This window comes from Eschrichtius robustus, chromosome 17 (genome assembly GCF_028021215.1).
Source record: "Eschrichtius robustus isolate mEscRob2 chromosome 17, mEscRob2.pri, whole genome shotgun sequence".
Lineage (NCBI taxonomy): Eukaryota > Metazoa > Chordata > Mammalia > Artiodactyla > Eschrichtiidae > Eschrichtius > Eschrichtius robustus.
The window spans coordinates 81,997,652-82,023,488 of record NC_090840.1 but is presented as its reverse complement, the minus strand read 5'-3'; the positions used below and the strand labels follow the sequence as shown (position 1 = coordinate 82,023,488).

The window sequence follows — 25,837 nt, the reverse complement described above, 5'->3', positions numbered from 1 at the left end:
GGTAGCGTTACACACTGAGAGTTCAGGGTGATTTGTTACTGCAGCACAGTCTGACCTACCCTAACTATAACTATGGATCTCTGGAGGAAGGAATCTATGTTTATCAAAGACTAGAAGTCTGACATGCAAAACCTGTTTAGAGGCTGTGGTGTGGTCTTGAGATCTAGGATGCATGGTAGGGTTTAGTGGAAGATGGGCCAGACCATGAAAGGTCTCCAGTACCAGGACCAGGCATCCTTGGTGGTGACAATTTTGGACTCAGTTTCTCCCAGGCCCCATGCCGAGGGTACCAACAAGGAAGACATAACAGATGGAATGCTGGGAGAGAGCACTTAGGGATGTGAACCCAGTGACACTCCTTTAAATGCCTTCCTCCAATAATGAAAACACATAGCAGCTGGCTGATTGACTTTTTGGTGACACTGTTGCCCATGTGAGTGTGATGTGTGCACACACACACACACACACACAGGTGAGCGCATACATAGGCAAATGTGGTTTTTGCAGGAAAGGTGAAGCAATCCCCACAAAGTAGCTGTGTTCTGGTTTGAACCCAGTCAGCAGACTAGCAGGGCAGTGCACACTTATTTCCGTGAGGGCCCTGCTTCTGTCTTCGGTCTAAGATGTTAGCTGGCCCAGGAAGGGCAGATGCCACAAGCAGATGGCTGGAGAGCATCCTGGGAGCCAGAGGGTGATCAAGGTCCTCTTGATCACTTGCAGGCAGCACTTGCAAGCCTAGCTACCCTCTCCCTTCCTTCCTCCTTTTCCCAAGTCTCATCCTGGACTAAAGGTACACTCGTATTAAAAAGGAAGAAAGGGAAATTCAGATAGGCAACCTAAAAGCTGACATATATGCCATTCACCCCCAGTAAGCTGGCTCAAGAGAGTCTGTAGTTCAGCTCAGCCTGTCAAACCTACCTTGTCAAAGGCAGCTCTGCCCACTGCCAACATGTGCCTGTCAAGCTCCATGGCTTCTTAGCCCTCAGTATATTTGTTACCACAGGCATAGACAGCAGATGTCCAACACATTCGCACTTCTTAGTAGCTTATTGGCAGTAAACAATCTTGAACATGATACCAGGTCACAGGCAGAGAGAGCCTTTCTCTGGGGCTGCCCCTGCTGTTGGAGATAATTATTAACCAGGAGTGCACCTCAGAATCTCCTGGGAAGCTTTCTTTTTAAACATTATGCATATCTGAGCCCTATTTCCAGAGATTCCAATTCAGCCCAGCTAGAGTGAGGTTTAGAGAGCAGTAGTTAAAAAAAATCTCCCCAGGTGGTTCTGAAGCATCCTTGAGTCGAGGTCTCCTGGATGAACCAAAAGGTACAGGCTTTGGAGTTGGACTCACTTGGGTACAAACCCAGGCTCTGTCACTCTAGTCCTTGAGCTCATCACCTCTCTGAGCTTGGGATAATGCACACATACAGGTGCTCAACTTGGAGGAAAGCTCAGTAAGATCCCTGGCTCAGTGGGGATTTGTTTCATGTCTATGAAGAAGGCGATCCAAGCTTTAACATATGTGATTCTGCATATTCTAATTAGGCTTTGTTGATTGTAGCATTTTTTCCTCCAATTCCCACCCTCTCCTCTGACCCCAGATTGGGTTAGGAGGCCCTTCTTGGGACCCCAAGTATCTTCTTGCTCATTCTTATCATTGCAAACTTTGTATTTCACTGTCACTGCTCGTTTTCTAGCCAGTCTCTCGCTAGACTTTGAGTTTCTAGATTGCAAGTATTGGGGGCAGTAGGGCAGTAACTATTCCTCACTGTGTAGTTTCGGACCAACAGGTGCCCCCCAAAAAGGGACTAGGTGAACAGCCATTGTTACACGATTCTTGATGCTCTCTGTGCTTTATCCTATTTAATGCCCATGATAACCCTCTGAGCTAAACATCACCACTTGGAATTTGGACACAAGGAAACTGAGGCTCAGAGAGGTGGACCAACTTGCCTCACATCACACGAGTACAAAGCTGCAGAGGAGAGCCCAGTGTGGCAGACTCTGTCTAACCCCTGTGTGCCTGGCCTTGGAAGCTACCTATGCAGAGACCTGGTCCACAGTGTGTAAGAGCCTCACGTTCTTGGCATGTCCCCACCCTGCCGTACCCTGTCCATCCCATTGCTTCTCCCTCACCTGCAGCTTTATAGCATGTTTCTTTCTCCTAAATATAGCAGAGATGCACCCTGAGCCCCTCTCTGTACTCACAACTGCTCCATCTGAGAAAATAAAAACTGTAGCTTGAGCATAACTATTCATTGAGGAGTTAAAGACTTGGCAGGAGTTACTGAAAAGAATCATTTTATGTTCTGGCTCTTAGGCGTGGCCTACACTTGGAGTAAAGAAACCCATATTTAAATGGGACTCTGCCCTTTACTAGCTTTTGTTCTTTTTTTTTTTTGTAACATCTTTATTGGAGTATAATTGCTTTACAATGGTGTGTTAGTTTCTGCTGTATAACAAAGTGAATCAGTTATACATATACAAATGTTCCCATATCTCTTCCCTCTTGCATCTCCCTCCCTCCCACCCTCCCTATCCCACCCCTCTAGGTGGTCACAAAGCACCGAGCTGATCTCCCTGTGCTATGCGGTTGCTTCCCACTAGCTATCTATTTTACATTTGGTAGTGTATATATGTCCATGCCACTCTCTCACTTTGTCACAGCTTACCCTTCCCCCTCCCCGTATCCTCAAGTCCATTCTCTAGTAGGTCTGTGTCTTTATTCCCGTCTTGCCACTAGGTTCTTCATGACCTTTTTTTTTGTTGTTCTTGAGTAAGTCAGTGAACCTTCCAAGACTCAGAGCCCCGGTCAGTAAAGCAACAGCAATACTTACTCTTTTTCTTCTTTAACACATTCAGTAACTTGACCCCCTTGCTATGTTTCTGTATCTGTTCAGCTTTGGTAAGACTGCAGTAAGAGCTGTGTTGTCCTGCTGTCATGGACAAGCAGGATACTGCCCGGGGGAGTTTATTGGGGGAGGTGTATATATTAAATAAATACTTATATCATTAAATCATACATTATAATTGTGATGAGTTAAAAACAAGTAGAGCAGGTGATTGCTCTTCTACTCTGTCATCATGGTTGTTTTTTTTTTTAACATCCTTATTGGAGTATAATTGCTTTACAATTGTGTGTTAGTTTCTGCTGTATCACAAAGTGAATCAGCTATACATATACATATATCCCCATATCCACTCCCTCTTGCGTCTCCCTCCCACGCTCCCTATCCCACCGCTCTAGGTGGTCACAAAGCACCAAGCTGATCTCCCTGTGTCATCACGTTTTGTGTCCTGCTTTGTCCCTTCCTGGTCCTGCCCCTAAATCTGCCTTGTCCTCTAGCCAGGTGTCGCGTCCCTCGTTTCCCCCTCACTTAGATGGCTCGCTCTGTTTATCCCCCTCTCTGTTGTCTTCCTGCTTCTGCCACCTCTCAACTCCCCTTCTCTCTCTCTCCAGCTCCTCTTGTCTCTCCTCCATGTCTCCACCTCCCACTCCCTGCCTCACCTTCTTTTCCTCGCTGTAACTCTCTTTGCTGAGAACTTTTTTTTTTAATCATCTGTGCCATTTTGCATTTGTTTCTATTGCTTGATTTTTCTCCTCATTGTGTGTTGTATTTTCTTGATTCTTTGTATGCCTGGTAATTCAACGTCAGGCATGGTGAATTTACCTTTTTCATGTTCAGTGCTATATTTATATATCTATATCTTTATATAGATATATCTTTATAGAGATATTTGTATCTTTATATAGATATAGATCTTTATATATATATATAATACTATATATATTTTGCATATTTAGAACTTTGTTATGAGATGTACTTAGGTTATTTGGAGTCAGTTTGACCAACCCCCTCCACCTGCCAAGACTTGCTTTTAAGGCTTGTTAGGAAGGACCAGAGAAGTCTTAAGTCTTTAGGGCAATTTTACCCAACTACTAGGACATTGCCCTTCTGAGTTCTCTACCTGTCTGGTAAATAGTGAGGTTTTCCACTTCGATTTGTTTCTACACCAGTTATTCTCGGTTGTGTAGGAGCTTTGGGACTTGTTTGCTCTGCTCTCCTCTCCAGTATTTTGTACTGTGGCTCTGGGCCCCTTGACCTCCTTGTGCTCTCAGCTCCATCTCCTCAACTCAGAGAGTCTACCAGGATTTACTTACATTCCACTTTCCTGCATCATGCCATGGAAACTCCCTGCAGGCGGTCTGTCAGGACAGTTGTAGGGCTCACTTTTAGTCTAGGCAGCCTGATGCCCAGTATCTGAAAACTGTTGTTTCATATATTTTATGTGGATTTTTAGTTATTTCAAGTGGGAGAGTAAACTTGGTCTCTGTTACTCAATGTTGACCGAAGCAGTTATTCCCGTCCCCCCAACCTTTAGTGGAAACTTTAAACAATGATACATGTGCAGGTACTTCTTGTTGTTGCTGTTCTATTTTCTATTCCCTTGTAAACCATGAGCTGAAATCTACACCAGCTGTTTGAATAAAAGGCTTGAAAATGAGTTTCCGAAGGAGTCTTTTGTGGGGTAAACACATCACTTATTTTAATCCCCATCATCGCCACCACCATCACCACCATCAACATAATTGATGTGCCCAACACGCTTCTAAGTTCTTTATATTTATTTACTCATTTAATTATAATGACAGCCTATGAACCAGGTTATTCTTGGAGTCATTTTGAAGTTGAGGAAACTAAAGCACAGAAAGCTCAAAGAACCAGCTAGTGAGCAGCGGTCTAGAATACAAACCCAGGCAGTGCTCCAGAGTCTCCAGGCTCAACAGCTGGCTATGTGTTTCTCACTAGCAGCTGAACACAGTAGGGCCTTTCCACAGTGTCCCAGAATAGCACTTCAGTTGCTGGTTGGAGTGATATTTGAACTACATTCGTAAGAATGCAGGTCTGAATGAAACAGCAGGTCTTCTCCAGATTCCAGGCGAAAAGGATGACTCAACCATGTGCCAGAGGGCTCTCGTTATAATATTGTCATCTTTGGGAAACCCAAGCATTTCAAATCATACACCTGCTTGAGTGTCTACAATATCTTCCATGAACCCTGGACTCTGGATCTAGGTTGCTAATTTTCTGTTCTCGACCCTGTGAGTGAATGAGAGTGTGTGTGTGTGTGTGTGTGTGTGTAATTTTAGACAAGTCTCTTACTCTCTCTATACCTGAGTTAAACACATCTGTAAAATATAAATTATATATTTAAAAAAAAAATTATATTAATGTGGGAAATTCGTAGTTTGGGGATAAGAAGTCAATGTATTAATATATTAAAGCGTGTGACTTAGTTCAAGGGACAAGGTCAACCTTGCATAAGTCGCTGCCCATGTACTAGCTCCTGTTAACAGCTTATCACCAGCACCTGCATACACAGGCATACCTGTGTCTCTGTCACCCGATAGCTCCTAGAGGGAAGGAGGGAAACAGGGAAACAGGCGGTGGTATGGGTGGCCCTTGCAGTAATCCAGGAACGAACCTGCCCGCAGGTAATGATCCCAGGAAATGAGTAGTGTTGAGAGTGAGAGGCATTTTGGAGGGAGAATAAATAGGTCTGGGTGAGGGAGAGAAACTTCAAGGACAACTCTGGTTTTTTTTGTTTGTTTTTGGCTAATTGGGAGTGATATGGTCTTCATCACTTATTACCTTAAACCGTTCTTTTGATATTTTCTCAATCTCCAACTCAAACGTTTAAACAGATTTGATAACTCTTTACTATATGATTGCTGAGTGTTCTCCCCAAGTCTACAGGGCTCTGAGCATTTGCTGGTACCTGGTGGGCTTTTGTAACATGACTAAAGGCAGGAAGTCAGCCCCACGATGAAAGCCACCAGGGGCAGGTTCCAGGCTTAGCATTTCTAGAAATTACAGGAAAACTGAATATTGTGATCTTTTCCCCAAAAAGATCAGCCTGTTCTCCTAATCAGGGTCCTTTTTTTCCTTGCTGAAAAATGAGCAGGACTAATGGAATATTCCAAAACTCCACACTTTCTATCTCCAGCGTTATGCATAATTGAATATGTTTGATAGTTTTTATCATCTTGAAAAATCACTCTTCAAATATTGAAATAATAAAAGATCCATCAAAGAACAGTGGTGTGATAGTACCTTCTCTTCCCATGGAGACCAAATCACTAGTGTTCAGCTGTGTGATTATTAATGGCATCTTCCCATATAATGCACGCTGAGTTAGCTTGGTAAGTAAGCACATGATATTTATCATCGCCTGCAATGTTTTCAACTCATTTCAACTTATATTTGCCGTTGGGATTTTATAAGTGGTTTTATTTTCTAGTTTGGTTCAGTTTAATTTTTTGAAGGGCATATTGCCAGTGTCTGGTAAGAAATTTCTTGGCTGTGTTGCTTAGTCTGATGGGAAACACTTTATTTGTGTGTGTGTGTGTGTGTGTGTGTGTGTGTGTGTGTGTGTCTCTTTGGGGGAAGCAGGTCATTGAACAGGATTTCTGGAGTGTAGACTCAACAGCTGTAGCACACTTTAGGAGGCAAGAAATCCAGTACCCAGAAAAACTAGAGAGGGATATTTATTGAGCAAGGACTATGTGATGTACACAATGTTCAGGTTTTGCAAACAGGATCTCTTCTGAGCTTATTAACATCCGTGAACATTTCTTATTATGAAACCCACTCTATAGATGAAGAAACTAAGGATCTGAGAGGCCGAACAGTTTTCCTAAGAGCACTTATCTGAACCAAAATTCTAACCCACTTCTATACAGTTCTGAAGCGGTTGCTCTCTTTTGTATATTGCACTAAACTAAATTGTGGTTCTGAGCAGAACATAATGCTAGCCCCATGGGTTGTTCTCATGGTTAACGTATTTAAAGTGATTGGCACATGGTCAATATTGAATAAAGGCTAGACCTCTTCTCCTATTTTCATTCTGCTGTTTTTATTCTTCTCGTTATTTTTAGTACAGCTACAATTAGAAGGAATAGAAGTTGAATTATTGCTATTTTTGCTCATGTGCACAAAAGAATTTTAACTCAAGAGCTACACTTACATGGATTCAGTTTTTCTTTTTCTCCAGTCTCATTGCTCAGATGTTTGGAAGTAATCTGAGTTATCATGTTTGCATCAACAATACATTTGCACCCATTAGAGTTTATCAGTTATACTTCGTATGAAGGGGCGGAGGTTAAGTATGTTTTCCATTAATAGTCTCGCTATTATTTGGAAGAGAGAGATCATTTTTATCACAGAAACGAGAATTCCCTGAACTTGAAATCCTGCCTAGAAGGAGCCCGTGAGTTTCATGTCTTTACCTGATGGTTATTTCATAGTAACCATCTACTTCCTATGTTTTATTCCCATTGTCTCCCCGTCACCACAAAAGCTCTGAGGAAGGAACCATGTCTTTCTTGAACTCTGCTGGACCCAGTGCCTCGTTAACTATTGTTGTGTAAACGAATGATGAGTGAACAATGAATAACTCATGAGGAAGTCCAGAGTCAAGGCTTGTTTTTCACCTTTTATAGAGGAGGATATTGGAATTCCAAAATCAGTTCTTCCAGCACTGAAGCTACAAGCTCTTTCAACTCTATCATTTGGTTGTCTAGATAGGAGTCTCTGGAGATATACAGATAATTCTAGCCATAAGGCACATTTTTAAATTTAGTTATCCTTTACGTGCACATAGATCATGGATAAAGTTTCCAGACTCACGACCTAAGTGGGCACCTTTGCCCAGTGCTGTACGATGTTGATGATGATGTTGACAGCCAACACTTACACAGATCATCTCACGTAGCCCTTACAACAACTCTCAGGCTACTGTTATTATAACTATGCATCAGGAAACTAAGACACCAAGAGGTGGTGTTATTTGCCCAAGTTCACAGAGCTGGGAAGGAAGGAAGCTGGTAGTCTCTGGAGCTGAGGGCCTGTGTAGGCTCTGCAGCCTACTGGTTACAGGGTCGCATGCCTCAGTTTCCTCCCCTTTAGAAAATGGTTAGTCTTGAGACAGCTATGTTCTTCAAGCGGCATCTGTTTGCAAACATAACAGGGAACTGAAATTTTCTTTTTTTTCAAATGAGTGAGAAAGGCAGTACATCAGAATTTTTTTTTTTTCCCCCTGCGCATCTTTCAGGATCCAGAATGAATGTTACTTGCCCAAGGAGGGTTTGTCTGAGAACCTAGGCTGGTGTGAACCCTCAGTGATCCCTCTTTTCCCCTTTGTGCAATGCTCATCTCACTGGAAACGGTTGAGTCTTCTCTGCTGGATGGAAAGCCCTATGGGGACAGACCACATCTTCCTTTACCCTGTAACCCTCATCCTCTGGGTGAGCATGTGGCACTCAATAAATATCATGTGCATGAATGTTATTAGAGGTTATTCTGAAAAATCCTGCCCCTGGATTGATTAGATAACCCCTCTTTTATTTAAGTGACCCCCCCCCCAATAGTTGTAAATAGTTGTGAATCTTGCTCATGACTTCGTAGAAAGTTCTATTCCAGTCGTTTATATTTTTATTGGTACTCACCCTGGACCTCCATTCCAGGAGTAGACCTGTCAGTGAAACCCTCTCGGAATGAATTAACGTCTTCAGACCGTTCCAGGTGTAGAGCGGCTCCTGGTCTGCAGTCCTCGACTATGTTGACTGACCCTGTCACTTTAACAGCGTCTACTCCACTAGTAATTGTTGGAACTGACTCTCATTCCTTGCTGACTTTTGCCATTCTCTCTGCCTCGTTGGCTGCCTTCTCTGGGTAGCACAGGGAGTCCTGGTCCATATTGATCTCATTCTCTTTCCCAAGAGAGCTTTCAGCGAAAATGCTGCCTGCTTGTGGCTGCCAGAATGTCTGCTGGGGGCTTCAGGGAGCGCTGTAACTTTGGCTCAGCCTTGCCTGTAGGTTCAGATCAGACTCCACACTTTCAGTGAATGACTAGACTAATGTTAGCTAAAATATATTGAGCCCTTACTCTTTTCCAGCCCGTCTTAAGCCTTTGCACACACTAGCTTGATGTACTCTTTGCTAGCGCCCAGTGAAGAAGCTATTCCTATTTCCCTCGTTTTACAGACAAGGAAACTGAGACATACCCAAGACCAGGTAGACTGTGAATGATGGCACCGGGATTTCATCCCAAGCCGCTGGACTCTAGAGAGTTAATCTTGACCAACGTATCTGTTCAGCTGGCATCATCCTCTTGGGACCCAAACATTTTTTCTGTATTGCCCATTTGAGTGAGTCACCAGCAGCCTCAGAATCACCTTTGATCCCTTCTCTCTTACATCCACGTCAGTGACTGATTCCTTCAAACTCTAAGTGGCTTGGGTTTGTAACCCCTGCCTTATCCCTCTTCTACTGCCTAAGCAGACGCCCTTTTACCTGGAAAATGCACAGCTTCCCAATTTGTCTCGGGTCTTCTGACCCTCCTCCCTCTACTGCATCTCACCTAGGCTAATCTGAGATGATGAACCTTACATTTATCATCATGACAAGCAAGAGAGGCCTTCATAGTGCCTTATTTTATACCCCTAAATCTAAACTCATCTTCAACCTTATCCCCACATGTATGCTGTGCTAAAACCATACTCATTTTCTTTCTTCACTTCTGCAAAAAGGTGTCCTTTACATGAGCCTTCACATGTGTGCCTGGAATTTTCATCCTCCTTTTTTTTAAAAAAAAAAATCTGTGTCTTTTAAATTATAGGGTCACTTCTTACATGGCACTTTTCTTGACTGGCCCAAGAATGTTACAGATACTTTGTGTGTGTGTGTGTGTGTGTGTGTGTGCGCAAGCGTGCTGCAGTAGCATTTGTGTATAAATTTATCACAGCACTTCCCAAGCTGCAACAAAACCATTTATCCCTGTGTGCTGCCTCACACACTGAACTACGAGGGGCTTGAACCCAGAAATCCTGTACCAGTAATCTTTTAACATTTCCTAAGAGCATTTTGCTTAGTGCCTAGCCCAGAAACAACACCCGATCAATGATTCTTGAAGAAAAGTATACAGGATTGACGTGGGCACCATGCTGAATATTTTATGTATGTATGTTCTACTCCATTCTAAAATATGGCTGTTTTTAATAATATCAACCATAATTAGGGTCAAAACCACCCAAAACTCTTCTTGAAAGAAGTTTCTCTTGCCTCAGTGTAGAAGTATTACTAAAAGTAACATTTGTGTAAAGGAAATGACAGAGTAGTCTCCAAGGAGAGAAAAACTTGAATTTACTATGATCTCTGTTGAGAATCAGCAAGGGTCTATCCCCAGGGCATCTGTGACATGGGTTTGGTAAGGTGAAGGCATACAGATGCTGGTAGGTTGGGATGGGAGACTGGTTTCAGGGTCAGGGGAGACTGGTTTCAGGGTCAGAACAGACTGGTATCCGGGCAATTAAAGTCAGGACAAGGAGAAACCACGGGGAGAGGGGCCAGGCTTTGCCCTCTGGATTAGAGCAGCTTTCGTAACAGAGCCACGGGGCCCACGTGTTGAGTTATTGTGAGCTGGGTTGAGAGCAGACTTTCGGCCACAAGTCTCCAGGGCTGCTGAGAAGCTCACATCCATCAAGCCCTCCTGTTCTGTGTGGTGCCTACTTGGTGCCCACCTCTGTGTGGGTTCCAGCCCTGTGGAGCTTGTTGCTTTCTCTCTGCTCCTCCTTGAGTTCATCGAATCTTCCCTCCTTTGTACTCCTGTTTCTTTTCCCCTCTTGCATCTACCCTTCTCTTGCTTATATCCACAAACAGCAGTTTGCAAGGGAGATAAACCTCCTCCGTATTTGATCCTGAACACGCTAAAATCCTATTCCCAAAAGGTGTTTCTGCCAGAGCAGAGAGCCAAGTCTTAAAGAATCAAAGGCATCAAGTAAAACAAAGAGGAATTGCATCAAATTGAAAATAACGCCCAGAATGTAACTGACCTCTCCCATTGCTCCCTCTGCCTGCCTCCTGTAACTCTCGAATGTGATCTGATTAGGAGGAAAAATGAGATGATGTTTTATTAACACTAAAATGTTATTAATAATAATAATAGGATTAACTATAATAATGATAACAATCATCATTATTATTTTATTCATTGTATCTACTATTTATGGAGTGGCCATATGGTACACTTAATATCAACCAGGCTTTTGATTTATTGTATAACTAAAGCATGTCATCAATCTTGTATTATAGATGGTATCTCATTCCAAAATTATTTTTAATAGATAGATAGAGTCAGTGATTACACATGTGGAGTAGAGCCCTGAAGAGATTACAGTCTGCAAAGCCAGCATTTAAATTCAGGTTGACCCTGACAGTGGAGGGCGTGCTTCTTTCACTCAGCATGTGTTTTAAAACTCTCGTGTTTTTAAAATATCACATTTAGCCACTGTTTGGGAATTTTTAAAGGCATCCGATTACATGCATCCGATTGAGTTGATGGATAGTAGTATTTAGTTAAGTCAAAGCCTTCTTCAAACTAGACTTTAAAAATAAAGACATTCATCAGAAAGGTGTTTGGGATTTTATGATGATCTGACAACTAAATTGCTTGTTCATTTTGAGTTGTGTGATGTTCTCAATTAGATTAAATATTAAGCATCCAGTTTGCCAACTGCTAACAGAATTGCTGAACATTGCGCACAGTTTGGGGAAATGCTTTTAATGAAGAAGAACTGGAAGTAAAATACTAGAAAATCAAAGTGTCAAAGCTATAAATGTTTTATTGGAGAGATTAGACATTTTCGAATGTGGGATGTTGCAGTATTTTCTATATCGTAATGATGTAGTGACTGCAGTCACCTTAATTAAAGAATCTACTGTCTGTAGAGTCCTCGTTGGTAGACACAATTTTCAAATGGCCTATTGATGTCATCTGAAGGCTCTGTCTGTAATATTGAAAGTCAAAATCACCTGTGTTTGGAAGACTGCAGGGAAATGGGATTCTGGTTCCCCCTTACCCCCTGTTTCTATGCCTCGATCTCCTTAGCTCAGAGAAAAGGGAGGGAGTGTCTGTATAGTGTGGTTGCAGGTATGATGGCCAACAACATCACTCTACCTGCTGGGCCCTCTGACCTGTCCTTTCTTGGCATGTTAGAACTCTGTCATCTCTCCTCCCATACCTGTAAAGTGGCTTGCACGCCCCTCTTCTATGTTCCTGTAATACAAATACCCATTCTTTGTCAGATGTTCATTCTTTGCCAAATACTCTTCTAAGTACCCTGCTTCCATTTGCTGTCTTAGTTGCTCCTCATCATATTTCTTGGAGGTAATTGCTCTTATTATTCTTATTTTATCGGTGAGGTGATAATCACAAATTCAGATTGGGCTGTATGTCATACAGAAGGTGCTTGCTGTATTCAGTAGAGTACTAGCAGATGATGAGCAGCCAGTTAACTTCAGACCAGCATTAAAAACAACTCAAATGTCCAACCTTGGTTCAGAAGTGTTGCAATGTTAATGCTGTCGCTTTAGTGGCCTTTACATTTAACAGCTTGATCTTGAACCCTGAGGAAAATGCAGCTACTAATGCACAGCAATATTTGATTGCAACGTGGTCATGGACACAATCCAAATGTTACTTAAAATGTGTTCAGATTATTATTGGCCTATAAATTTGGATAATATTTTATAGAAAACTCTCAATTCCTGACACTTTGAGAGATCCACCACTTTGTGTCTTTATCTATAAAATGAGGACAATAATGAAACAGACTTTATAGAGTTGATTTAAAAGCTCTAGGTATACTATGACTTATTTTGCAAATACTCTTATTTTGGTTTCTACGATTGCTATGGTCATTCCAATAAAAGCCAGAAGTATTCTGAGCTGGTTTCTTATAGAATTAAACATTCTAATATGACAATATTGGTGCAGTGGCCTCCCATTTGCCTTAATGATTTCTCAGAACAGCCTGATATGTTTTCTGCAGAGGCTAAGAGAGAGCCAGCGTTCGCTCCGGGGAGGCCGGAATTAATTGTTGGTGGTGCAGGAGTGTGGGCTCTGGGATCGGGTGCACCTCATTCAGGTCATACCCACGCCCGTGCCCACCATCTGACATTGAGACAGTCATCCCCCACCTCACTTAGAAATGACTCTGGGTGCTCTGTGTGTCTCAGGTAAGATTTATAAGGAGCCACATGGGTGTTTGTATGTTTGCTATCAGAGCATAGCATCTGTTTTCAATGATGCTCTGCTCTGGTCTGCTTTCCAGGTTCCCTATAGAATGAGCTGTATAGAAAGCCCACCAGAAGTACGAGGGGGAAAGATAAGGACCAAATTCACACAAGAGACTTCAGACCTCGAAATAGGAGAGTAATTATACATGCTGACTCTACGCCTGTCCCAGTGGCAGCTAAAGGAATTTAATACCTTTCATAATTAAAATCACAAAAGCATAGAATTTCACATTTTTAAGAGACCATAGTGAACCTCTACAGAATCTGAAGTAGAAACATTTACAGTGGTCACCATATCCCAAGGCACTGAGACTGACAGCTCACTTATTCTGCAGATACGTCTGAGTTTATGATCTTGGAACTGGCCTCTTGGGGATGGAAGTATTAATCGCTTGACCCTTCACATGCTACATAATTAATCCAGTGTATCTGATGGCCATTTCACCTTACTCCTGCTGTTTTTATTATCCCTATTCTTGCTGTCTTGTCTTCAGTTGAGAAGATGTTGATGCTGGGGCATTCAGAATAGTACCCTGTGGGATAACAGACCAAGGCTGTGCTGTTTTGGAATCCTGGACTTGTCTTTTAGTACTTATGGGACCAGAGGCCATTTACTTAATGTCTCTGGACCATTCGACTTTTGCAAATTTACATCATGATTTCAACTTCCCTACATGTTTGGAGGGCCAGATGCAATGACTAGTGAGAAGCCAGAGTCATAGAAGAGGGCTCGACACGTGTCTTCCCATCCCCCACTGACGGGCACACTGGCACACATGTTGTCCGTTTCCTCTGTGTCTCTGGGTGCCTGGGAACTGATTTTTGATCAGCGTGATATGCCCGACCCTCCATGCCCAGACCCCAGGCTGTCTGTCTAGCATCATCTCCTGCTTTTCTCTCCTGGATTCATTTACCTTAGCCGCACGCTACTGATTATATTTTCCTGCACTTTATTAATTTGTTCCTTCTCTGTCTTTGTTTGTGACAGTTTCATTGCCTTCCCTCATCCCTGCTCTACTTGCCTAGTCTTTCAAGATTCAACTGCAGCACTACCTGTTCTAGGAAACCTTCCCTACCTCCGCCTTTCCACGCACTCATAGCATGGAAAGTTTCCTCCTGAGGTTTCCTCTAGTATGATGCCTACCACATTGCACTACACTTTGGCATTTGTGTCCCCATTTCCTCTAACTTGAGAATATGTTCTTCCAGGTGGGGGCAGGGTGTGTTAATGTTTGGAGCTCAAGTGTTTAGCACAACGACGGGTACACAGGAAAGCACCAAGTATAGAGTAATTAGGATCATGAGAATAAACGGAATTGGACTGACCCCATTGATGAGCTGAAGACACCCAATGGGACTCCCAGTCATAATACTTCTAATATAAACACACAGTTCTCTAAAGTCAAACGGATCAATAGCAGCAATATATGCATCCACCCAAATTACATCATAAATTACATCATAAGCATCAAAGCAACTTACAGGATGGTCATGAATTATTCAGATTCAATATGTCAACTTATCTAATTACTAATGAGTTACACTTTTTAAAGTTTTAAATAGGTCAAGATCTCTTAGTTATATAGGAATTGAACAAATTACTAAAGAAAGTACCATCACTTAAGCACATCAGTGGCAGGATTCACACGGAGTTCTTACTGATAATAAGACTAATGGACCATGTGTTTGTTGTACTTTATGGAAGGCAAAGAACATTTCCCCTTTATCCTCATTCTTGCCCGGGGGACAATTAAGCCACTGTCAGAAGTGCTGAAGCTGGGCAACAGCAAAAGCAGGACTTAACCCCTTGACCCCAGGTCTTTCCTGTAATTCCAAGTCCACTGAATTTTTATGGAACTCTGTTGCTTTTTCCCACAAAATGGAAGTAAAAAAAATACCTCACTGTCATTTTGGAGCAATTCGAATCAAAAAGTATCTTTTTAAAAACTGCTGTTTAAAACAGGCTTATGAACAGAGAGGAAAGAAAACAATAATTAGGAATCAGGAAGGAAAACAATAAACAACAAGGACTGTTGAGGTCTGATTTTCAGCTACACAATTTGTACTTGTCTTCTGGACTACAATAGAACAGCTGAGCACTCAGGGGCATTGGCTTAGTCCAGTGATTTTCAATTTTTATTTATTTTTTTAACTAAGGACTTCTTTTTCAGATGAATGCTATGCAGAACCCATCATAAAGCTGCTGTGAACAGAAAAGCTCTGATGAAGTGGGCTCCTCACCCACCCTTCCCCTTTCTTACTGCTTAGGGTACCCCCAGGATTTCCCCAAATAGTGATTGAAATCCACTGGTCTGTTCTAACCCAACACTGGCCAACTCTCCTTGTTTGCTCCCTCTATTCCTGAGCACCCCAGGTAGTATGACACAGGGAAGTATTAACGTTAGTGACTTCATTGTCAACGAGATCAAATCTGCTGGGTGTGAAGGGGAACTGATACACAATACCTTCTTCCCCTTAACTGAGTGCTGAACCAATTGGAAAATAAGACAAAATAAGACAAACTAGAATTCAAACTAAGATGTGAGATCATTTGGTTTACATCTTTGATCAAGGGGGTTCCCGGACATTGAACTCTAGAATTGACTGCTTAATCAGATACAGCCGTGCTAGACAAATGTAGGGCTCCCTTGAAGACCACCTCATCTACCAGGCTTCCCCCAGGGCTGAAGGTGATGGAGATCAATGCCTCTGAAGGAGGACTTGCTACTAAGAGAGGAAGACTCCAGGGAAAAACCTAGTTTCTTATCCCAAACTCACCTTTTGCTCAATAAGTGGGCAGAGAGGAGCTGGGAGTATGATGCTAGTGGATGTCCCTCCACGTTGCAAACACATCAAGAGTGGAGAAGCAGTGTTCTCATCCACAGTGTGTACCTTCCTAGAACTTCCAGCCATTGGCTCTAGCTCCACTCAGTGGGACATTATGTCATAAACTCCCCCATGATAGCCTTTTACAGAGTAGCTCTTCAGCTTCACTGTGATCCTTCATTCTTTCGAAATATCACTTCAGTCAACGACATGGATGCATTGCCCACTATGTGGAAGTAGCTGGGAATAGAAGATGAATAATATTCTGTTCCTGATTTCCAGGAGGGGAGGTCGGGGCAAAGCAAACTTATAGAGGGAGAGAAATACAAACCCAAGTTTACTTCTTTTATGGCTGGAGCCATGTAGATCTCTCTGTGATCATTCAACAGTTGCTTGTACGATGCTTCAGTGCTGGAGCCATGTGAAGACGGCAGGCGGCAAGCACATGCCTGTGGAATGGAGCAGGTGCCTGGGTGGGAATGTGACCTAGACCTGGGACTGTCAGTCACCTTCCCCACCCCATGCCTGCCCATCTGTCCAAGCCTGACAATGCTCACTCTATTTTTCTACTGCTGAAGGAACCTCTGTGGGGTGTCGGTAAGAGGGCGGCAGGAACAGCTTTGGACGAAGTCGTAGTAACATGAAATCATCCGTGATTTCTACATTTTAACGATTTGGGGTAACAAATACTTGTAGTTCAGTTCACAGTTAGTCACCACAATCCAGTGTGTCGGGACACAAAAATTGGGAACTGCTAACCAAGATAGCAGCAAAGGGGGTGTTTGATTCCCTTTGTGATTTACAGAGCTGATTTCCTTTTAAAATCTAGGCTTTAACGTGGGTTAGAAGCTTAACTCTTCTACCTCCTGGATGTGTGAACACAGGCCATTTGAACTTCCTGAAGCTCAGTTCGAAGGTTAAGTTCAGTATTAAGACGAGGAATGTGTGGTTTCCGGTGTCAGACTGTGTCTGCATTGCTGATCTACCACTCGCACGCCGTGAGACCTGCAGACAAGTTGTTTATCACTCTGGGGTTCAGTTGCCCAGTCTATGAAATGGGGATAAATAATTGTGCTTATCTCATCAGGTTGGCAGAAGAATTAAATAATTAGTACATATAGAACACTTGAACAATGCCTGGTTTTTAATAGAGTCAAATAATAAATGTTAGCTGTTTATTAATGCTGTTGTAGTTATATTATTATTTTCTTATTGGTTAAAAACAAAGATAATAATGAAAAACTCACTGAATTGCCAAGAAGAGGAATTCAGGGGCCAAAAAAAATAGTACCAGGCACACAGCAGGCATACAATGAACAGTAGCTACTATGAATAGAATTCTAGATTTTGAGGTCTGATTGAGCTTGCATTCCTTTTTCAAAGAGACATCCAGAATAGTACAAACCAATTCCATTTGTGCATTCTCCCATAACTGTAACACCGAAGATGACTGATATTTCTATACAAAAATGTGTTTTGCCTTTATGGGTGTGTCTGAATTAAATGAAAAGTTATCAGTGTTTACCACATGCTTAGTAAAAATCAGACTGTATACATATTTCATATAAAGTATAAATAAGTATATTTCTGTAGGACATAAATATCTATAGCATGATTATTGTGGCGGTCTAGCAAATCCAGATTCCAAAATTGCATGAAAGCTCCACAGTTCTTAAGTAGGGGGAAGTGAAGGTAATTTGGACCTTCAATCTGGGGCTATGTTCACCAAGCCCATTTTGTCGTGATGCTGCCAAGACCTCTAGAGGATGCTACAATTCATTCATTCATTCATTCATTCATTCATTCATTCACTGTTCATGTAGTCATTGCATTCTGTGTCCTAGGTGTGTCAGGTTCAAAGACAAATAGCATACTGTCTAACCTCAAAGTGTGCAGGGAGGGTTAGAGAGAGAAATTTACGGAAATAATTGTGGTCTAATGAGGTATGTGCAAGGGACCCAAGAGCAGGAAGCAGTTGGAGAAGGTTCACAAAGAACAGGACATTGACCTGATTCTTGGTGGTGACTTTTAGGCAGCAAGGGGACAGGCCCTTAAAAGAAGGAGGAACAGCTAGTGGACTCTGGAGTGAAACAAGAGGCAGCCGCTGAGCCAGGAGATGTGATGGGGGCTCAAGGCCTTGAATGCCATGCTAAAGAATATGAACTTGATCTTGTAGACAGTAGGAACACACTGGTGCTGCAGATGAAAGGGAAGACCTGGGCAGTGAGACCCAGGAGAAGGATGTGTTAATAATTAAAGTGAGCAATAGAGAAGACTCAAACAAGGGCAGAGGCAAGAGCATTTTAGAACTCTCAAGACTTCATAACTGGTTCTTGGGGTGAGAAAGAAGTCTGGAGACTAGAGGAACTCCCTGGCTTTCTTGGATGTTGGGCAAGGTGGGTCCATTAACGAAGACCAGAAGGAAGAGAAGGATCAGGCAAGGGGGGCAGTAATAAGCTCCTTTCAAGATGTGTTTGTGACAACAGGCAAGCTATCCAATCAGCAGTTTGGAATAGAGCTCTAGAGCCCAGGGCAGTAATTAGATGTAGAGATGCAGACTTATTCGAGAGGCATGTATACAAAGGTCTGATTTGATGGCAAGGTACCTCTGTTAGGTAATAAATGAATTAAAAAGCAAAACTTCTAACATTTAACAAGTACTTAATATAAACCAGGCACTATACTAAACACTTTAACTTTATTATTATCCCCACTTTTCATGTTAGGAAACTAACATTTCAGGTGCTGAGGACCAACTGAGTCACGCTGATAAGTCCACAAGCAAGGAATAGACCCTATTTGACTCCAGATTCTGTGTTCTAACCAAACTTTATTCCTGCACGGCTCCCAGAAGACTTCCATTGAGTTAAAATCCATTTGCAGGTCTCTATGTGGATGACCATTGAGGTTTGAGCTGCATAATCCATAGACACATTTCCAGAGGCCATCAGTGGGTGGGTCCTAATTGAAGAAGATTAGTGCACCCTGACATTACACTGAGACATCACAGAAGTCTGTGTTTTACCTGAGTGTTGTTGTTTAATCCTTCACAGAAACCCTGAAAGGTCAGATTATTATCATTCCCTTTTTACAGATGTTGTACAGATGATGCCGTGGGGCGGGGGGGGGGCCCTGGTCAGGAGCCTTCCGTTGTGAGTTTGCACACAACCTAATGTTCTGCTTACCCTGCATGAATCCTGTCGTATTATTTAGGGTTTCCTTTCCAGACTGTTGAAAAGGAGGGATGCTAAAGTGTTCTTTCTTTGTGCTGGGGAGATTGGGCAGGGCTTTTCAATCCACTTCATGCAATTCTAATGGCGGGGGTGGGGGTGGGCATTGGCTCCTCCATGCTGGCTCTGTGGGCCTGGAGGGCCGGCTAATGGGATTTTCTGTGGCAAATCATTCACTTTCCTAAAGTCGTGCTGTTGAGTGTTTATGGAAACTGGCACTGGTTTTGCTTATGATACTCTCCAGCCAAATTTTTTTAGGATTTCTCTTTGGATTAACACTTTGACTTCTTATTATTTCAATAATCATATCAAATCAGCCTTATGAAGATTCTCCAACATCTTCTTTATGTCTCTCTCGAAAAACCCATATGCTATTGGTGTCTAGTCTTAAAAGTGAAACTTAGTAACATGCTTTGTAGCAGGACCAGAAATTGGAGGGTTCAGGGGTGTTTGAGGTAAACAGGCTGTGGCCTCAGAGCTGCGAGATCTGATGCCTTTGTTAATCCCCTGCCTGCTTTCATTTCTGCTTAGTCACAGATAATGGAGTCACTGCAGGACTTGTATTAATGCCTATGTCAAAGTAAGCAGACCTAGCTGAGCCGCTGTCCTCGGCCAGCCATGCTTTTCAAAGGCACACATGGCAGATGAGAAAGGCCTGCCTTCATTGAGCGCCTGAACTTGAGAATCCTTTCCGCTGCAGGCAAAGCAGAGTGACTTGTACAACCCACTAGATTCTTTGAGCCACAGTTTTCAATCTGTGAAATGGGAATTGGAGTTGCTATCACTTCTTTGGCCTGAGAAGAAAGAACTTCAAGGCATAAGTGATAAAAATGAGTAACCAAGAAATATCCAGAGCATTTTTCAACGTGAGTGTGTCTCTGTGTGTTTTTAGGACATATATGTGTATAAGTGCACATATATACACATAGGTATGTATGCATATAGAAGCATTGTAGAAGGATGTGCAAGAAAATGATTGGACTCTGGGGAATAGGAAACTTTATATTGTGTTTCCTTTGGTAATATTGAGATTTTTACCATATCTGTATTCTATTTTGAAAACCAATATTAGAATATCTGCCTTATAAGGTGACTGTTAAGCATCCAGTGAGATACAGTATGATGGGAATATCTAGATGTTTCATGAATAGTGGATTCTTTCTTGCTCTATAGACCTGGGGAGTCCAACACACACACCCTGCTATGCACAAGCTTTGCTGGTCTTCCTACAGCTGTACTGACTTCTGATCTTAACATAATAGGAAAGATGAGAAATGGGAATATACAAGTTACCCTGAGTGCCTGGCAACCACAGATGTCCTGACTGAATTTTCTGCTTATGAAATGGAAAAGTCTTTTTATGACAAAGCTTGTTGAATGTCTCTGTTACGTTCAAATCAGAAGGGACCTCATAACAGAAAGCCAGGTTTAATTTGAGGCACCGGCGAGTGAAGGGTGCTGCTGAGACTTTCTCCAGGGAGTTCTGTGGTGCCCAGTTTCCAGCTTCAGGCCTGAATCACTCCTTCCTCATTCTACCAAGGGTGACGGTGGCCAACTGCATATGGCCAAGTCCCTCTCTGAAAATTGCCCTGTCTGGGAGAGCTGCCGACCAAGGTCACACCTCCTCCCCGAGGTAACCCGTGCCCAGTGACAGTCAGTGCATGGGTACAAAGACCTGGCCCCTGTCTCAAGGCCAGACAGCTGCAGGTCCAGAGCTCCCCCTGGGATCGACTGAGGTCCCTGCGCCTGCATGACAGCGCAGCGTACCTCCTCCCTCTGCCCCACCCTACTCTCCTATGGCCGTTGCTCCCAAGAGCACACGCCATGACCTTCCTGCAGGCCAATCTCTGTCTTGCAGTCTTTCTCCCAGGGAACTAATCTAAGACCGTCTCAGAGTGAGGTGACGGCAGACCTGAGACTTCCATCCAGGTTTCCTAATTTGTACCACCTTGCATGCCAGGACCCAACTATCATGATGTAGTGATGAGAGCAAATATAATTATTCCCACCATTGTCTGCCTTCATGGCACCACTGGGAGTACAGATGAAGTTCAGGTGGCTCTTGACCCTTATCAGACCTGTCCTGCCCCCGCTGGACCAACTCAACCCTCTTTAGAGGGCAGCAAAGAAAAAAGGAAACAAAGGAAGCAAGAGGCTGCCACATCGACAACTATGCAAGTCAGCCAACTCACAGAAACCAAGAGGATGCGATTCCACCAACACCCCACCTGGCGTTTCTCCCAGCAGGACAGGCTAGGAAGCATTGGACGGCTCATGAAGAGACATTTGCTTGCTCTCCTCTCACCCACATGAGCAGTAGATTTCCTACATCCACGGAGTTCTCCAGCTTACTACTCAGCGCCTCCCTTATTCTGCCCAAACCCATCCTGGTGAGATTCCGTCTTCCGTTCTTAAAACAAATCCTTCCTGAAATTCACCCCAAGCCATCCTTCTCTAGTGGGGTTGCAAGAAAGTCAGAACTGTCCTGGTCCTCCTTTTTCATCATGTCTGGGCCTCCAAGTAAACTGCAGACTTAGGCATCTTTTCCTCATCAGACAAATGACATGTGTGTAATTCTACTGCTCTAATGCGTCCTACAGCTACCAACACAGTAGAATGTACAGAGCATTCTCACACTGCGTGGGCACATCCACAGCCTCTTACACTTTCAACACTGAGAATTGCAACTCACAACTACTTCCTATTTTACAGCAAAGCATTTTTCTCCTTCTCAGCACGGTGTACTATTCATCCATCAATACAAAGGTCTTTCTAAATGCCTTATCTCCCTGTGAAAAGGAGCCCACCTCAGTCTGTCCCATGGCCTCTTCTTACAGTGGCAAGAGAAAGAGGCTTGTAAGTGGGTGACATTCAGTTGCCCCAAACCTGTGAGGTCTGCGTCCTCATCATCACCATCATCTAATATTATTATTACTATTATTATTTTAATTTGAACACAGTAAGATAGAGGCTTGGCCAGTTTCAATGGTTTCCGCATACAGAAGGATAGGGAAGAGATTCCACCTCTTTGGTTGGCATCTTGAACCGCTTCCCAGTTTTGCTCAGGACCTGGCTACGTGGGATAGCCCTCAGCTTGCGTTTCTGTTTTCCCCTGCAGGGGAGCTTCTACGTGCCCTCTGAGAACTGCATGCAGCATGCTTACAAGTGGCACCGGGAGCTGTGCTTCCTGCTCTTACACGCCTACCGGGGACTCCGTGCCTACTTCCTGACCATCATGAGGGACATCCCCGAGCTGCCACGCATGGAGCTGGGTAAGGGGCCGGGCACAGGGGAAAACTCACCCCAGTAGCCGACCGAACTTCTTCCTCTTTTGGACTGGGGCTCGAGAAAAGTCAGTGTGCTTTTGTAAATGTCACAGTAGCAAGCACCGTTTCAGATTTTTTTTTTTTTTTTTTTTTTTTTTGTATTCGACATCATTCTAGCCGGAGAAAATCTTGGACATGCCAATGCAGGGAGAAAGGACGCAAGCTCATGAAGAGACATGTCACGTTCATTTACTCATTCATTCATCCACGAAGCATTTATTAAAGACCTACTACCCACCTGGTGCTATGGGTACATAATGTGGAGTTCCTTTCTAAGGGAAAATGCCTGTTTACAGCCTTTTCCTTAATTAGGCTGTAGTTACTGTACTGCCACTTACAAGAGTGTAAAACAGTCCTACATATATATATGTCGGTATTTCTACATATTTCATCTGGATGATATTAGCAAGCTCTCAGTAGTCACCATATTTGGTTTTGGTTTTCTGGGGCTGAATTACTTCTCGTCCATCGTCAGACATCATGATCATTGGGCCTCATCCCCCTTGATTGACAGATGGTGGAACTGAAGCTCAGAGAGGTGAAGTGACTGCTCAGGGTCACAATGTGTGGCACGACAAGACAGGAGCACAGAGATTCTTCAGTGATGCCGGGGGCAGAGTCTTTATATCAGGTCACACTCATTTACAGCAGGTGGTGGGTTGTGGTTTTGCTCAAAGTCTTCCAATGAGGCCCTTTGCCCCTAGAACAGAAGCCAGATCCTTAGCCTGGTATTCAAGGGTAATAACAATCCTGCTGGGAAGGAATCTCAACTTCCCTCCCTGCACCCTGAGACCTTCCCTGTGGAGATAATCATGCGCTGGCAGTATTGATGGCCTTGTGCATTATCCGTTATTGCACTGAACACACCACACAACAATCATTTATTTGCATGTTTCTCTTCCCCGCTAGACTGGGGGTCTTTGAGGGCAGAAGCCCCCCAGATCCCTCACACACAGTGCTTGGTGCGCAGGAGGAAGGAGTAGGGGCAACGTTGTTGTTGTTGCGTTGACTTCTGGTGCCATCTTACCGTCTGGCTTTGTCAGCTCTAATGCCCCCTTTGAAGCACGTGATCTTGGAGTTGAAATTTTTCAGGTCAAATGCACTCAAAGGAGACCCACACAGTTCAGAGCCAGTTTAGCTCAGGGGGAGAATGAAGGCAGTGTCTTAGCAGTTGGCTTCTTGCTTCAACTTTTTTTTTTTTTAACCCAAAGGAACTGAATTTATTTGTTCATTCACTCACTCACCCTATTTTTATTGAATGTTTACTGTGTACCAGGCATTGTGCCAGACCCCAAGCGCACAGCCACGATCAGTGATAAAAGTGCACTACGCCTCATGGGGCTCACAGAGCTGAGGACAGCTGTTGGGCGGGCAGCATGTGCTCATGCGTGAGGACCGCAAGGAACTGAAGGTTTGCTTGCACTCACCTTGGCAACGATGCTTTAATTAAAACCCACGCGTCGGCCACGTGCAAGGTCTGACCACAGCCTCATGGAACTAGGGGAAAGTTCAAACACAGGCAAAGCTGCGACCGTGAAACCACAAGTGGCCAGAGTCCACCCAGTTCGAGCTGTAAGACGGCGGGGTTGCGGGCTTCTCTGTGGCCAGTGTGGAAGGCTGTGATGAGTTGGTGGCGCTGAGCAGTAGTCTTAGCTCTGCTACCCGCCTTCCCTGGACTTCCGAACATCCACCTGTACGAAGAAGATGCAGATCCAGGTCCTAGATGAGTCACACAGACGTGTGTGTACGTGTGCGTGCCTGCATGTGCGTACGTACCCGCAAAAGCACAACAGAATGTGGAGTCGCTTTGGACCACACCAAGTGAACATGGGGCTCTTCTGTTTCTCAGAAGTGCATCCGTGGAACAATGTTGACCTTTATCTAGTGTGAAGCCACGTGGCTCCAAATCACCCTCTTTATAAGCAGGACCCTTTAGACAGAATAGATGAGGAAAGTCCACAGAAGCTGTATTTCTTTCTGTGACTTCAGTGCCGACTTGAAATCTGTGCTCCGTTCATTCCGTTAACAAATTCTGCAATTCAGTGTGTGTCCATTTAATTGTGTGGGTTTTTTTTTTCTTTCCTAGAGTCACTTGCTGTTGAAGAAACACTCTCTCAGCTGTGCTCAGAGCTACAGGTAATTAGGAAGCTGACTCCTTAGTTCTGAATGGCAGTAGTTATGTGGGACAAACGTAGTTGCTTGCTTGGTGTAGAAATCAGAGATGAAAAGACACGACTGGTTACCTCATGTTGGATCTTAAACTGAAGAAATACTGTTCCATCCACTGCCCTAAATCATTGTGTCTCTTAGACACCTGTTGTGTGCCGGGCCACGTGCTAGATATTTTGAAAAACACCAAACAGGTTAACAGGTCTTGGTTTCCCTGACATTCACACTTTTTATTTGTCTATTACCCACGCATCTAACAAACGTTTATTGACTACGGGCTACGTGCTTCTCACGGAGGGTGACAGAAACAATGCACCTGTGCTCAGATGGCTCACACATGGCAGGAGGCCAGCTTCCATGAAGATGATGATTTTGAAAACAGTGCTTTGCATTTGCCAAAAGTTCATCAATCACGTATTAAGAGTATGTGCTTAATGAGTACTTGGCCAATGCATGCTGTTCTGTTACTTACAATCTCTGGAACGCTTTCACATCCCATTGCGTTGGATGGTCTGGGCAAGCACTGCTATCCTCATGTAACGAGAGCCAGATGAGATGGGAAGGAGTGTGTAGCTCAGGGTCGGTGACACAGCTAATCGATGCTCAGAGCAGGACTCCTGAGACTGTCTCCTTGCAAACTGACGTTTCTATCTTTTAAACCACTGTTTCTCCTCCCTGGCCTCTCAGTAGAAACACATTTGGACTTTAGACGCACCCTGGCCTGGGTCCCATCTAAACTGGTTGAAACGGAGTAGATGGGAGTAGAGCTCAGGGATTTGCATTTTCATTAAAAGTTCCCCAGATGAATCAAAACCACAATGAGATAGCACCTCACACCTGTTAGAATAGCTCTCGTCAAAAAGACAAGGGGTAAGTGCTGGAGAGGGTGTGGAGAAAAGGGAACCCTCGTGCACAGTTGGTGGGAATGTAAATCCGTGCAGCCACTGTGGAGAACGGTATGGAAGCTCCTCAAAAAGTTAAAAATAGAACTACCATACGCTCTAGCAATCCCAGTTCTGGGTATTTATTTGAAGGAAATGAAATCACCATCTTGAAGAGGTATCTGCACCCCCATGTCCATTGTAGCATTATATACAATAGCCAAGACATGGGAAAAACCTGAGTGTCCACCCAAGTGTGTAAAGAAA

General features: G+C 43.5%; 1 protein-coding gene across 1 annotated transcript in view; it reads left to right on the top strand.

Moving 5' to 3' along the window:
• The window catches only part of FAM135B (family with sequence similarity 135 member B), a 178,448-nt gene that overhangs the window by 114,924 nt on the left and 37,687 nt on the right, over window positions 1–25,837 (top strand). Inside the window, exons 7-8 of the mRNA XM_068525663.1 lie at window positions 22,313–22,466; window positions 24,607–24,656. Coding sequence (XP_068381764.1) covers window positions 22,313–22,466; window positions 24,607–24,656 — 204 coding nt within the window. The remainder of the gene's footprint in view (window positions 1–22,312; window positions 22,467–24,606; window positions 24,657–25,837) is intronic.